The sequence below is a fragment of the Oncorhynchus tshawytscha genome, linkage group LG01 (genome assembly GCF_018296145.1).
Source record: "Oncorhynchus tshawytscha isolate Ot180627B linkage group LG01, Otsh_v2.0, whole genome shotgun sequence".
Classification (NCBI taxonomy): domain Eukaryota; kingdom Metazoa; phylum Chordata; class Actinopteri; order Salmoniformes; family Salmonidae; genus Oncorhynchus; species Oncorhynchus tshawytscha.
In genome coordinates, this window is record NC_056429.1 from 37,260,154 (window position 1) to 37,274,303 (window position 14,150).

The 14,150-nt window shown below is 41.3% G+C and overlaps 1 protein-coding gene across 2 annotated transcripts in view; it reads right to left on the reverse strand.

The window, feature by feature from the left end:
• phactr1 (phosphatase and actin regulator 1) overlaps nt 1–14,150 on the reverse strand; it is a 79,485-nt gene that overhangs the window by 20,833 nt on the left and 44,502 nt on the right. Inside the window, exon 1 of one of the 2 annotated variants that reach the window (XM_024420190.2) lies at nt 12,777–13,090. The exons of the other annotated variant lie outside the window; for it this stretch is intronic. Coding sequence (XP_024275958.1) covers nt 12,777–12,843 — 67 coding nt within the window. The 5' untranslated portion in view covers nt 12,844–13,090. Of the gene's footprint in view, nt 1–12,776; nt 13,091–14,150 lie in introns of those variants that run through there. 2 annotated transcript variants of the gene reach the window in all.

Sequence of the window (14,150 nt, forward strand, 5' to 3'; positions counted from 1 at the left end):
ATGCTGCCATCAATCCACGGTTTCTGGTTTGGGAAGGTTTTAATAGTTGCTGTGGGTACGACGTCGCCGATGCACTTGCTAATAAACTTGCTCACCGAATCAGCGTATTCATCAATGTTGTGGTTTGACGCAATGCGGAACATATCCCAATCCACGTGATCGAAGCAATCTTGAAGTGTGGAATCAGATTGGTCAGATCAGCGTTGAACAGACCTGAGCACGGGAGCTTCCTGTTTATTCTCTGTCTATAGGCCGGAAGCAACAAAATGGAGTCGTGGTCAGCTTTTCCGAAAGGAGGGTGGGGGAGGGCCTTATATGCGTCGCGGAAGTTAGAATAACAATGATTCAGGGTTTTACCAGCCCTGGTAGCACAATCGATATGCTGATAGAATTTAGGGAGTCTTGTTTTCAGATTAGCCTTGTTAAAATCCCCAGCTACAATGAATGCAGCCTCAGGATATGTGGTTTCCAGTTCACATAGAGTCAAATAAAGTTTGTTCAGGGCCATCGATGTGTCTGCATTGGGGGGGGAATATACGCGGCTGTGATTATAATCGAAAAAGTAATTGGGGTTGCAAAAATTTCGGCGGATCATTTTAGAAAGAAAGGGACCAGAATGTCTAGCTGATTTGTAGGGGTCCAGATTTTACAACTCTTTCAGAACACCAGCTATCTGGATTTGGATGGAGAAGCAGGAGGAGGGGGGCTTGTGCAAGTCGTTACGGGGGATGCAGAGCTGTTGGCCGGGGAAGGGGTAGCCAGGTGGAAAGCATGGCCAGTCGTAGAAAAATGCTTGTTGGAATTCTCGATTATCATAGATTTATCAGTGCTGACAGCCTCAGTGCAGTGGACAGCTGGGAGGAGGTGCTCTTATTCTCCATGGACTTTACCGTGTCCCAACACTTTTTGGAATTAGTGCTAAAGGATGCAATTTCCTTTTCGATGCTAATGCAGTACGCCACAGGATGTTTTTGTGCTGGTCAAGGGCAGTCAAGTCTGGAGTGAACCATGGGATATATCTGTTCTTAGTTCAAACATGTTTTAATTGTTTTTGTGCTGGTCAAGGTCAGTCAAGTCTGGAGTGAACCAAGGGATATATCTGTTCTTAGTTCAAACATTTTTTTAATGGGGCATGCTTATTTAAGATGGTGAGGAAAGCACTTTCAAAGAACAACCAGGCATCCTTTACTGACAGGATGAAGTCAATATCCTTCCAGGATACCCAGGCCAGGTCGATTAGAAAGGCCCTCTCGCTGAAGTGTTTTAGGGCGCATTTGACAATGATGAGGGGTGGTCGATGGACCGCGGACCCATTACAGACGCAGTCAATGAGGCAGTGATTGCTGAGATCTTGGTTGAAGACATCAGAGGTGTATTTAGAGGGCAAGTTGGTCAGGATGATATCTATGAGGGTGCCCATGTTTACAGATTTAGGGTTGTACCTGGTAGGTTCCTTGATCATTTGTGTGAGATTGAGGGCATCTAGCTTAGATTGTAGGACGGCCGGAGTGCTAAGCATATCCCCGTTTAGGTCACCTAACAGTACGAACTCTGAAGATAGATTGGGGGCAATCAATTCACATATGGTGTCCAGGGCACAGCTGGGGTCTGAGGGGGGTATATAACAAGCGGCAACAGTGAGAGACTTATTTCTGGAAAGGTGGATGTTTAAAAGTAGAAACTCGAACTGTTTGGGCACAGACCTGGATAGTATGACCTCTGCAGGCTCTCTCTGTAGTAGATTGCAACTCCACCCCTTATGGTGTTTCTATCTTGATGGAAAATGTTGTAGTTGGTGATGGAAATGTCAGAATTTTTGGTGACCTCCCATGCCAGGATTCAGACATGGCTAGGACATCAGGGTTGGCGGGGTGTGCTCAGGCAGTGAATAAAACACACTTAGGGAGGAGGCTTCTGATGTTAACATGCATAAAACCAAGGCTTTTACGGTTACAGAAGTCAACAAATGAGGGTGCTCCGTGCTCCAAAGTTTTAGATGTTTTTTTATAACCCAACCCTGATCTGTATTTCTCCACAACTCTGTCCCTGACCTGTTTGGAAAGCTCCTTGGTCTTCATGGTGCAGCTTGCTTAGTGGTGTTGCAGACTCTGGGGCCATTCAGAACAGGTGTAGAGCTACTGAGATCATGTGACAGATCACGTGACACTTAGATTGCACACAGGTGGACTTTATTTAACTATTTATGTGACTTCTGAAGGTACTTGGTTGCACCAGATCTTATTTAGGGGCTTCATAGCAAAGGGGGTGAATGCATATGCGCGCACCACTTATCCGTTTAAAAAAAAAAATTTTTTTTGAAACAAGTAATTTTTTTCATTTCACTTCACCAATTTGGACTATTTTGTGTATGTCTATTACATGAAATCCAAATAAAAATCTATTTAAATTACAGGTTGTAATGCAAGAAAATAGGAAAAATGACAAGGGGGGTGAATACTTTTGCAAGGCACTGTGTATCATAATGTACTGGTGTGCTTCAATTAGCTCATTCTGTGCAGTGGGAGGGGGATTTTTATTTTATTCATGCAGGCTACACTGTCCCGCAAATGTCCCTCAAAATCATCCCGTTGTCCCACATTTGAGTATTTTAAATGTGGTCACCGTAATGGCAACTGCACCGCCCTGAGCTGCAAGGCTCTACAGAGGTTGGTTAAGACTGCCCAGTCCATCACCTGGGGTGAGCTCCCAACCCTGCAGGACAGGTACACCAGGCAGTGTCTGAGGAAGGCCGGGAAGATTGCCAAGGACTCCAGCTACCCAAGCCACGGACTGCTCTCTCAGTTACCTTCTGGCAGGCTGTACCGGAGCATCAGATCTCGGACTCAGCTTCTACCTCCAGGCAGTAAGTCTGTTGTACAGCTAACCCTAAGCTGTCTACCTGCACAAACCTGCATTCACCTTCAGAGTATTTGTACTGGCTCTCTTCAATCCTGCACCTTAAGAGACTATTCACACTCACACACTCACACACAAACACACACACACACACACAATAATAAATAGTAGCAGCAATGAGGACCATATGTGTGTGTGTGTGTGTGTGTGTGTGACACACACACAGTCATCATTGCTGCTACTACTTATTATTATTTATCTAAGCTGCTCAACCATGTCACTATTCACTATTGGCACATTTCATAGTTTAGACTGTATATTATTTTCGTGCATATCCAAATCATGACTATTTCTCCCCTTTTTTTACGACCTTTTATTACTTATTTGTGTATATCTTTTATCATGTGTACTGCACTGTTGAGGAGAGCTTGCAAGTAAGCAATTCACTGTACTGTTTACAGCCTGTATCCTGTGCACATACTTTTTTTTCTGACCAATACTTTAAAAAAAACAAATATTTCACGTTTATTTAACCAGGTAAGCTAGTTGAGAACAAGTTCTCATTTACAACTGCGACCTGACCAAGATAAAGCAAAGCAGTGTGACACAAACAACAACACAGAGTTACACATGGAATAAACAAGCGTACAGTCAATAACATAATAGAAAAAAAAGAATGTCTATATACAGATCCATAACGGATGCAGGCAATGAGGCAGTGATCGCTGAGATCCTGATTGAAGACAGCAGAGGTATATTTGGAGGGTAAGTTGGTCAGGATGATATCTATGAGGGTGCCCATGTTTACGGATTTAGGGTTGTACCTGGTGGGTTCCTTGATCATATGTGTGAGATTGAGGGCATCTAGCTTAGATTGCCGGGGTATTAAGCATATGGACTTAGACTGCAGGGGTGTTAAGCATATCCCAGTTTAAGTGTTTGGAAATCTCAAAATTTTTGGTGGCCTTCCTTAGCCAGGATTCAGACACGGCTAGGACATCAGGGTTGGCGGAGTGTGCTAAAGCAGTGAGTAAAACAAACTTAGGGAGGAGGCTTCTGATGTTAACATGCATGAAACCAAGGCTTTTTCGGTTACAGAAGTCAACAAATGAGAGCGCCTGGGGACATGCAGGGCCTGGGTTAACCTCCACATCACCTGAAGAACAGAGGAGGCGTAGGATGAGGGTACGGCTAAAGGCTATAAGAACTGGTCATCTAGTGCGTTGGGGACAGAGAATAAAAGGCACAGATTTCTGGGCATGGTAGAATATATTCCGGGCATAATGTACAGACAGGGGTGTGGTGGGGTGCGGGTACAGTGGAGGTAAACCCAGGCACCGAGTGATGATAAGGGAGGTTGCATCTCTGGAAGGGCTGGTTATGCTGGGTGAGGTCATCACATGTGTGGGAGGTGGGACAAAGGAGGTATCTGAGGCATGTTGAGTGGGACTAGGGGCTCCGCAGTAAACTAAGACAATAATAACTATCCTAAACAACAGTGTGCAAGGCATATTGACATTTGAGAGAGACATAAAGCGAGGCATAAAGTAATCACAGGTGTTGATTGGGAGAGCTAGCTAAGGCAACAACGGGTAAGACAACAACAACAGGTAAAATGGCGATGAATGGGCAGAGAGGGTCGGTTAACTACACACAGGGCCTGAGTTGGGGCAGACAGATAAACAAAAATAAACAAAAATGGAGTACCGTGAACACTTTGTTCTGATTTTATTTAGGAGTGAGGAAGATAGAGAGGAAGATAGGAGGAGTGTAGGGAAAAAATGCGATTCTGCAGCAATATCATTCATGATTCATCCTTCAATCCTTCTCTATATTCCTTGTTAACAGAAGATGGAGAGAAGGAAGAGGAGGGTGCAACATGGATGATTAATCAGCTATTTCTATAGCGAATGCCATCTGAACAAAGGTAATAATTGCAGTGTATACATCTAATACATATCACCATACGAGAAAATATGGTCTTATCTGACTCACACCATGGCAGGTTGTCATGCTGTAGACCTGGTTGAGCTTAAATCATAATGAATTGGTCCACTCACACAGACAGCAGCAGCAGCGCCTCTTCAACCTCAGGAGGCTGAAGAAATTCGGCTTGTCACCAAAAGCACTCACAAACTTCTACAGATGCACAATCGAGAGCATCCTGGCGGGCTGTATCACCGCCTGGTACGACAACTGCTCCGCCCACAACCGTAAGGCTCTCCAGAGGGTAGTGAGGTCTGCACAACGCATCACCGGGGGCAAACTACCTGCCCTCCAGGACACCTACACCACCCGATGTTACAGGAAGGCCATAAAGATCATCAAGGACAACAACCACCCGAACCACTGCCTGTTCACCCCGCTATCATCCAGAAGGCGAGGTCAGTACAGGCGCATCAAAGCTAGGACCGAGAGACTGAAAAACAGCTTCTATCTCAAGGCCATCAGACTGTTAAACAGCCACCACTAACATTGAGTGGCTGCTGCCAACACACTGACACTGACACTGACTCAACTCCAGCCACTTTAATGATGTAAAATGATGTAAAATATATCACTAGCCACTTTAAACAATGCTACCTTATATAATGTTACATACCCTACATTATTCATCTCATATGCATACGTATATACTGTACTCTATATCATCTACTGCATCCTTATGTAATACATGTATCACTAGCCACTTTAACTATGCCACTTTGTTTACATACTCATCTCATATGTATATACTGTACTCGATACCATCTACTGTATCTTGCCTATGCTGCTCTGTACCATCACTCATTCATATATCCTTATGTGCATATTCTTTATCCCCTAACACTGTGTATAAACAGTAGTTTTGGAATTGTTAGTTAGATTACTTGTTGGTTATTACTGCATTGTCGGAACTAGAAGCACAAGCATTTCGCTACACTCGCATTAACATCTGCTAACCATGTGTATGTGACAAATCAAATTTGATTTGATTTGATTTGATAGGTGGACCATTACCAGTTCATTCATGCAGCGTTACTGCCCCCTGCTGACAGCTATAGAAATCACTTATTGCAGCAGTAGCTTCCTGTTATAAAAAGCAGGTGGCGATAGTTGATCCTAAATGGAGGACAGTCACAGTAGTGGCTCGTTCTGCAGTAGATTCATTCCGAGGTAACAATACACAGACAATGCTGCCTATCTAACACACATGAACACGCGAACAAGCACATATACACACACGCTCTCACACTCAATTCAATTCAAAGGGCTTTATTGGCATGGGAAACATATGTTTACATTGTCAAAGCACTCCCTCTTACCTCTCTCTCTCTCTTCCCACCCCAACCCAGTCATGGTTTTGAGTGTAGCAGTCAGGGGTGCAAAGCCAGAAAGGAGAGAAAAGTCATCAAAGCTGACTCACTCTGTGGTCGCTCATGTAAACAGTCAAGATGGGGCAATTAAACAGGGGACACTGTTTAAACCATGTGTGTGCGTGTGTGCTTGCATGATAGCAAGCATGTTGCAAGTATATGTGTTATGTGTGTCTGTGTGTGTGTGCCCACATGCTTGTATGACATTTAGCACAGTGTGAGCAAGTATGTGCTCTGTGTGTGCGTGCATGTCCGTGTGTGTGTGATGACATAACAACATGGTAAAAAGTCGCCCCTCCTGGCTGATGCTGACTGGCTGTTGAAGCACTGTGAGTCATAGAGCCTTTATCTCAGCCAGTGATGAACAGCGAACATAATCCTCAGTACTTTAATATCGTTGTAGCCTCTTTACCACTGCAGCACTCAATACCACTTGGTTAGGGCTATATGACATCATCATCATCATCTCTGCCATTTCTCGACTATCAATTGCTCAGGATAACATCAGGGCATGGACTGCTCAGAGCTCAGTGGTAGTACTGGCACCTACTGGCAGAGTGGTAGAGAAGAGTAGAGATTTGGTAAAACATATACAGTATCCAGCATGGCTCAACAATAATAAGGTCTGCTTATATATTTAACTTGATCCAACGATTTGCTGACTGGTTACGAACTTGTTATTTCAAATGTGACACAGATAGGACAAGGAAATTGACCTGACCTTCATGTAGGTTTTTCAACATTATATCCCAAATGAAATAGAGTACCACACAATATAATACCATCCTGGCTCATCAGTCATATCATTCCCATAGAAATAGAGTCATCTGTCTGCATTATGCTTAGGCCTATTCCGGCCCTATAGGAGCATTTATCCTCTATTGACCAACCTACATCATAACTATGAACGGAGGCAGGAGGTCTGTCTTATCGATATGCTCCGGTCATGAATGTTAAAGCATAATCAATAACCAAGTGATAACAATAACACTGTTTACCAACATGGATCTATTTCCTTGGATAGATTTTCGTGGCTCTATTTCAGGCAGATCCCACACTTTCACCTGCGAGACAACGCACCATGGTGAGGGTGTATTTAGTAAGGGTGAGATTAATGAGATCGAACGGAAGTGACTATATTTATGGATGTGCGTGAAAGCAATGTAGGATATTAAAATATATTTATTCGTTCCAAATAGGACAATCAACAATTACAGAAATACAATTTTCTAGTTTATTTCTCCCACACATACCCCCCTAACCCAAAGATAGATAAAAGCACAACTACCAAACATGAACAGAAACATACAAAAATAAAAAGGTCCTCACATTTCCAATAATACAAATAAATAAAAAGTATAATATGCAGTCGCAGATAATGCAGATTACGCTTTAACTATAGCCAATATTCACAGGGAAAAAATGGAGAATATACAGATTCACAGCTTCCATGCTTCTACAGTATCACTGGTTTTCAAAATCTCACAAAACAGATCCCAAATATCATTAAACTCTGGGGATTTCTTTTTCACTATATAAGTACATATTTCAAGAGCCATGTTCATTATTTTTTTCAACCAATGACCAAGTGAGGGGGAACTGACATACTTCCAGTGGAAGCAATTAAACGTCTAGGTTGTAATAGGCAGAGGTCAACCATTTTATTTTCTCTCCCATGTAAAGTGATATTCCCTGGGTAAAGATTTAGGATGCAAAGTTTAGGGATTAATGGTACTGGAGTAGAGGTAATCTCAGAGATATAGCACAATACTGAGCTCCAAAACTTTTGTATCTCAACACATTCCCACAGGGATTGATACAAGGTGCCTAAATGCGTGTTACATTTAAACACACAGGTCTGGGATATTAGGGTCAAATTTGTGGAGCTTAAAACAGGGGTGATATATGTTCTCATTATCCAATTGTATTGCAACAATCTCAGGCAGGTGTTTATTGTCTGTATCTGAGCTCTAGAGCATATCATAACCTAGTCCTCTGCCGAAATATCTTCCTGCATATCTTGTATCCACTGAAGTCTCTTACTATCAGAGTTGTCTTTATGTGTAGCTACCATTTCCCATATAATGACGTCATTTGACCTTTCCCATAACACACATTGACAGAGAGCGTTTCTCTAGTGGTCAAAGGAGGTTGTAGGGCTGATTGTTTTAGACTGGAAAGAATAAAGCTTCTCAATTGTAAGTATTTGAAAAAATGCTTTTTGTGGTAAGTTAAATCTTCCCTTTAGTTCTTCAAATGAAATGGGCCCTTTTTCATTGTATAAGTCCATTCATTTAACAATACCCTTTCTTGCCTATTCTTTAAACCCCAAATCATTTTTTTTTACCAGGTGTGAAATTGTCATTGCCCCAAATTGGTGTAAAACTGGAAAATACAGGGAAGGAAATTCGCCCAGATATGCTGTAATTTGTGCCATATAGTTAGGGTGTTTTTAACAAAGGGATTAGTAGTATTCTTCTTTAGTTTCTTAAAGAGAGCAGAGTACAAATATCCATCCAAAGTTAAGCCTTTTGTGGACAACATTTCAGTCTACAGCCAGGGTGAGTATGGTTTCTTGGAGAACCAAAACATTGCAGCTCTAAGTTGTGCAGCCAGTAATACCACTGTAGGTTTGAAAGTTGCAACCCCCCTCTGTCATAGGGCAAATAAAGAAGAGAAAAGGCTAAGCCTTGGTTTTCTGTTGCTCCAGATAACATTTCAGAGTATCTTTCTGATCTTTTGGGAAAATAAAGTGGTGGAGCCAGAGGAATTGATTGAAATAGATAAAGAAATTTGAGTAGAATATTAATCTTAATAATATTTATTCTACCAATAACAGATATAGGCAATGATGTCCATCTATTGGTGGATTCTGTTACACATTACCATGGGTTCATCGTTGAACTCAAGGAGCTCATTTCTGATGTGATTTTAATACCAAATATGTGAAACAAATGGATGCTGTACAACTGGATTCAGTCTCTCTTGCTTGTTGAGGAAAAGGATGGAAGATTTGGTTTTATTAACTTTAAACCCAGAAAACGGACCAAAGTTATTAATTCAATTGGAGAGGGAAGAGATAGAATTCTTTAGATCTGTTAGGAATTAAAGGGTATCATCGGCATACAGGGCCACTCGATGTTCAAAATTGGGTGGGCCCTTACTGCACTTGCAAAGGGTTCTATAGCTAAAAGAAAAAGTCTTGGACTGGCCGGATATCCTTGTCTTGTGCCCCGAAAAAGCTTAAAAAGTTGTGAAATGTCACAAATATCACCGAAGGTGGCTCCCCTTCCCGTTCGGGTGGCGCTCGGCGGTCGTCGTCGCCGGTCTACTAGCTGCCACCGATCCCTCTTTCCCTTTTCGTTTGGTTTTGTCTAATTGTTTTCACCTGTTCCTTGTTGGGGTTTTTGGGTTGGTGTTATTTAAGTTTGATTAGCCCGCTTGTGTTTGTGCGGGTTTGTTTCTGTTATGTAGAGGTGTTCGTTATGATTGTGGGTTTTCCGCTGTCCGGTTAGATACCAGTGTGTATTTTAGGTGGAGTGTATTTACGCCTGTGTTCGGCGTCACCTATTTGTTGGACATTAAAGCGTGTTTTTCCCATATCCTTGGCTCTCTGCGCCTGACTCCACACCCAGTCACTCTTTGAACGTTACATAAAATCAAGTTGTTAGTGGCAACTTCTGCAGTGGGGTCCGTATATAATATCTTAATCCATTTAAAGAAGTAGTTCCCAAACCAAACCAAAATCTCTTAAGCACTTCAAATAAATAACCACTTAACTCTATCGAATGCCTTCTCTGCATCAAGTGGGAGTATGGCAGTATCAGGGGACCCTTCACACATGTTTAGTACTTTCCTCACATTGTGAAAACCTTAATGGTTTTTCACGAAGCCATTTTAGTCTTTGTGTATTAGATATGGGAGCACTCTATCCAATCTCCTGGCTAAGGCATTAGCAAATATTTTAGAGTCAGAGTTCAGAAGAGAAATCGGTCTGGAACTTTCACATTCTGTTGGGGATTTATTAGGCTTCAGAATTAGAGTGATTCAAGCAGTCCTTAGAGAGGGGGGAGACAACCTTGCTGAAAGGATTCAGCATACATATTCAAAAGTGGACCTAGAGGTTTGTCCTTAAATATCTTATAAATATCTATTGGGAGCCCATCAGGACCTGCCGCTTTACCTCCCTTCATATTGAAAATAGCATCAGATATTTCAACACCATCCAATTTCTTTTGTCTTCTGAAATAAAGGGAAAATCAAGATTCAGAGTTGTAAAGTGTGTTGTATAAGGAAGCAAATGTTTGGGTTATTTCTACAGTATCCATTGATAATTGTCCTTGTAAATTATGAATTGCATTAATGTCTCTGTCTGAATTTAACTTTTTAATGCGACAGGCCAGCAATTTATCAGGTTTTTCACCTTGATCATAAAAGGACTTTTTCAGCCTCGTTAAGCTGTTTGCAGCCTTTGAGGTGAAAAGTTCTTCATACTGAGCTTTAAGAGCAAATACTTCCTTGTTTACTTCTACTGAGTTATCCAAAAAAGCTTCCCTCTCCAATTCTCAGATTTTTCTGTCCATCTCTCTCCTTTTCAGATGTAATTGATTTGAAACTGGTTAAACATATAATTTGCCCCCTAATATATGCTTTGAAAGACTCCCACCTAGTACTCGCTGACATTTGGTCAGTGTTCACTGTAAAATAAACATCTATATGCACTCCAATGTAATGTAAGAAGTCTGGGTCATGTAACCATCTGGGATGCAAACGCCATCTAGAGGATCCTTTTACTAGTTTTGCATCCTTATAGAATAATCACACAGGTGTCACTCAGAACAACACTATCATATCCACTTCCTATACGAGAATATGAATGAGTATGATTCAACTGTCGACGAGTAACATGAATACTCCCTTTAACTCGGGTTCTGAGTCCTCCAAGGTTCACATAGATTCAAGTCCTGACTGAAATGCTGTAATTTCTTTCTACTCTGCGAGTGGGAAGTGTCTAAACCAGAGGAGCGATCTAGATGAGGATCAAGAGTGCAATTAAAATCCCCTGCCATTATGACTTTACCAGGAAGGGAGGCTATCGATAGAAATACATTCCTAAAGAATTTGGGATTATCATCATTAGGACCATCAACATTAACCAGATTAATACGATTATTCAAAAGAGTTCCCTGTATCAAAATGTATCTATCTAGCTGTATCAGTTACAATATTATCTACTTGAAAACGGAAACAGATTTGTGAATTACAACCATAACACCATGAGAATGAGAGGAGAAACTGGATGTTATTACTTGCCCTTGCCATCTCCTGCGTACTTTAAGCAGCTCATCCTTCAACAAGTGAGTTTCTTGAAGGAACACAATAGGTGCATGAAGTTGTTGAAGCCTAGTAATAACCTGTTTAAACTCCACGGACATTCCACAAAGTCAATTTCTGTTTTGCATTTGGGAGTCATTTAACCAAAGATAAAGCATAAAGGCATATCTAAAATATGTTTAGTATCCACAAGGACCGCATTCATATTTTGTATTGAGGAAAATATGTAAAGAACTGTTGGAACAAACAAACATAAATCTATCCTAACAGTAAAACACTGAACCCCAATTCCCCTGTCTCACTAAGCGAGACACCCAACGCTTCCTCTCCCAGCTCCCCCTAACCGTAGAGTGTAGCCTGGTGGACGACTGATCCATTAGAGGGAGCAGTCTAACCTAAGCGACGCTAAACAAAACAGTGTCTCCTGCATTCTCTCGGCTATTACTCCTCAAAGGCATATCCAGCGAGATGATATGTGAAATATCACAACAGTATTCATTTGAAAAATAGCTAAGAAAAGCTCCACCTAAAACAGTAATACTAGCTTGAGACTAATTTTAAAGTTACAGTATGGACAGTCCAAAATAGTTGTAGATGAACAGTTGCTAGTAGCTACAAAGTAACAAAATGGCCCATAAATATAGCGTTAGCGTAGTATACCATGATCAGTTTAGAAACCCCCCAAAAAATATCAGAGATCAGAAATGAACAGACTACTTGAGAAAAAGAGATACCGTTGAATATATGCTACCTTTACCCAAAGGTCCTTTGCACATGATGTCAGGCTTGCACGTGAGTGTCAATCATTTTAGTCCAAGGATATGATAGAAACTTAAGTCTTCATATAAAGTAGTCCAAATGCTTCTCGGTGGTGCAGGATGAATGAATAAGGTCCCACTGTGCCATGGCTGGCTCACTTGCTAAACATGTGAGGTAACATTAGCCATTTTGAGTCTGTTAACATGGAGTTAAACATCTTTGCAGGCATTTTACAGTGTTTTATGTCATCCAATGGAAGAGAATTATCAAAGTACCAAAAATAAACGTTCAATGGACAGCTATTTCGCTTGTCATATAGAAGAAACTGAGCTATGTGATGAGCACATACAGGCTACAAATCATATAAAGAAACTTTGGGTGGGCTAGCTCGCCATATTATTCACTTAACTGTTATGCTAGCTACAGTACTACAGTAGCAGCTAATACATTAACAAATGTTAGTTAGCTTACCAACAGTCACATAATCCAAGCTGTTGCGAGATGTTCTTCTTGTTTTAGGAAGACTATGTAGATTCATAAATGGATGTAGATACGCCTGAAATTGTCCAAGGAAATTGCTGTTCGTGTTACGAGGATTTAAAATAAGAGATTAAAATCATTTTAAAAAGAAGTTTCGCCGAAATTGTCAGGAGAGCACTAAAAACACATCCTCTCTCTGTTCAACGCAATAACCCCCCCCCTCTCCATTAAGTCTACTTAATGAGACACTAAACAAAACAAGATCTCTATCTCTCTCTCTCTCAGATGCACACACACATAGATAACCTTTTGCTCGTCTATACTGTTTATGTCATCTGGTCTCTGTTCAGGCTCTGCTCGCTGACTCAGTGTGGCTTCTCTGAAGTGACAAGCACACCTGCAGCATGACGGAAAGGGGGGTTGTGCTGGGCCGAGTGTGTGTATGTAGTGTGTGTGTAGCTAATGAGGTGTGTGTGTGTGTGTGGCTCCATACCTGACAGACACACTCATGCATGAGGTCTATTTGCATCCAGGAGCTCACAGAGAAGGACCATGCCAAACCCCTCTGCCTCCACTGAGCTACTCATCTGTGGTCCCTCTCCCTCTCTCGCTCCCCCACTCTCTCACTCCTGCAGTGCGTGTGTACGTGTATATGTGTGCATGTGTGTGTGTGTGCTATATCCTCGCTGCTCCTCTCAGCTCGCCTCTCCGTGTGACCTGTCTTGTTAGTGCTGGCTGTGCCAAGCTATGAGTCATCTCAGTTCTCTCTGACCATAGTCAGGGTCAAGACCAAGAAACAATCCTCACATACTGCTGCCTCAGAACAGCTTATCTCATACTCGACTAGATTATTAGATCTATTAGATCTATTAGATCTATTAGATTTGTGACTCTTGTAATTAACGTTACATTTAATGGAAAACTGTAATTTATACGGTCATTTCAAGTTACAAATTTAAAGTTTTAAATGTCACATGCACAAGTGCAGTGAAATGACTTTCTTGCTAACTCAAAACCCAACAATGTAATACTCAATAACAATGTATTACTAGAAAAAAACACAAGAAATAAGAACAAGAAATATGAAATAAACAATACAAGTCAGTAAGCATATGTTACAATACCGTGTTTACAGTGCTTTCAGATAAGTATTCAGAACCCTTCACTTTTCCACATTTTGTTATGTTACAGCCTTATTCTAAAATTGATTAAATTGTTTTTTCCCCCTCATCAATCTACACACAATACCCCATAATAACACAGCAAAAACAGTTTACAGTTTTTGCAAATGTATAACGAATAAAAAAAACGTATATCGCATTTACATAAGTATTCAGATCCTTTCCTCAATACTTCGTTGAAGCA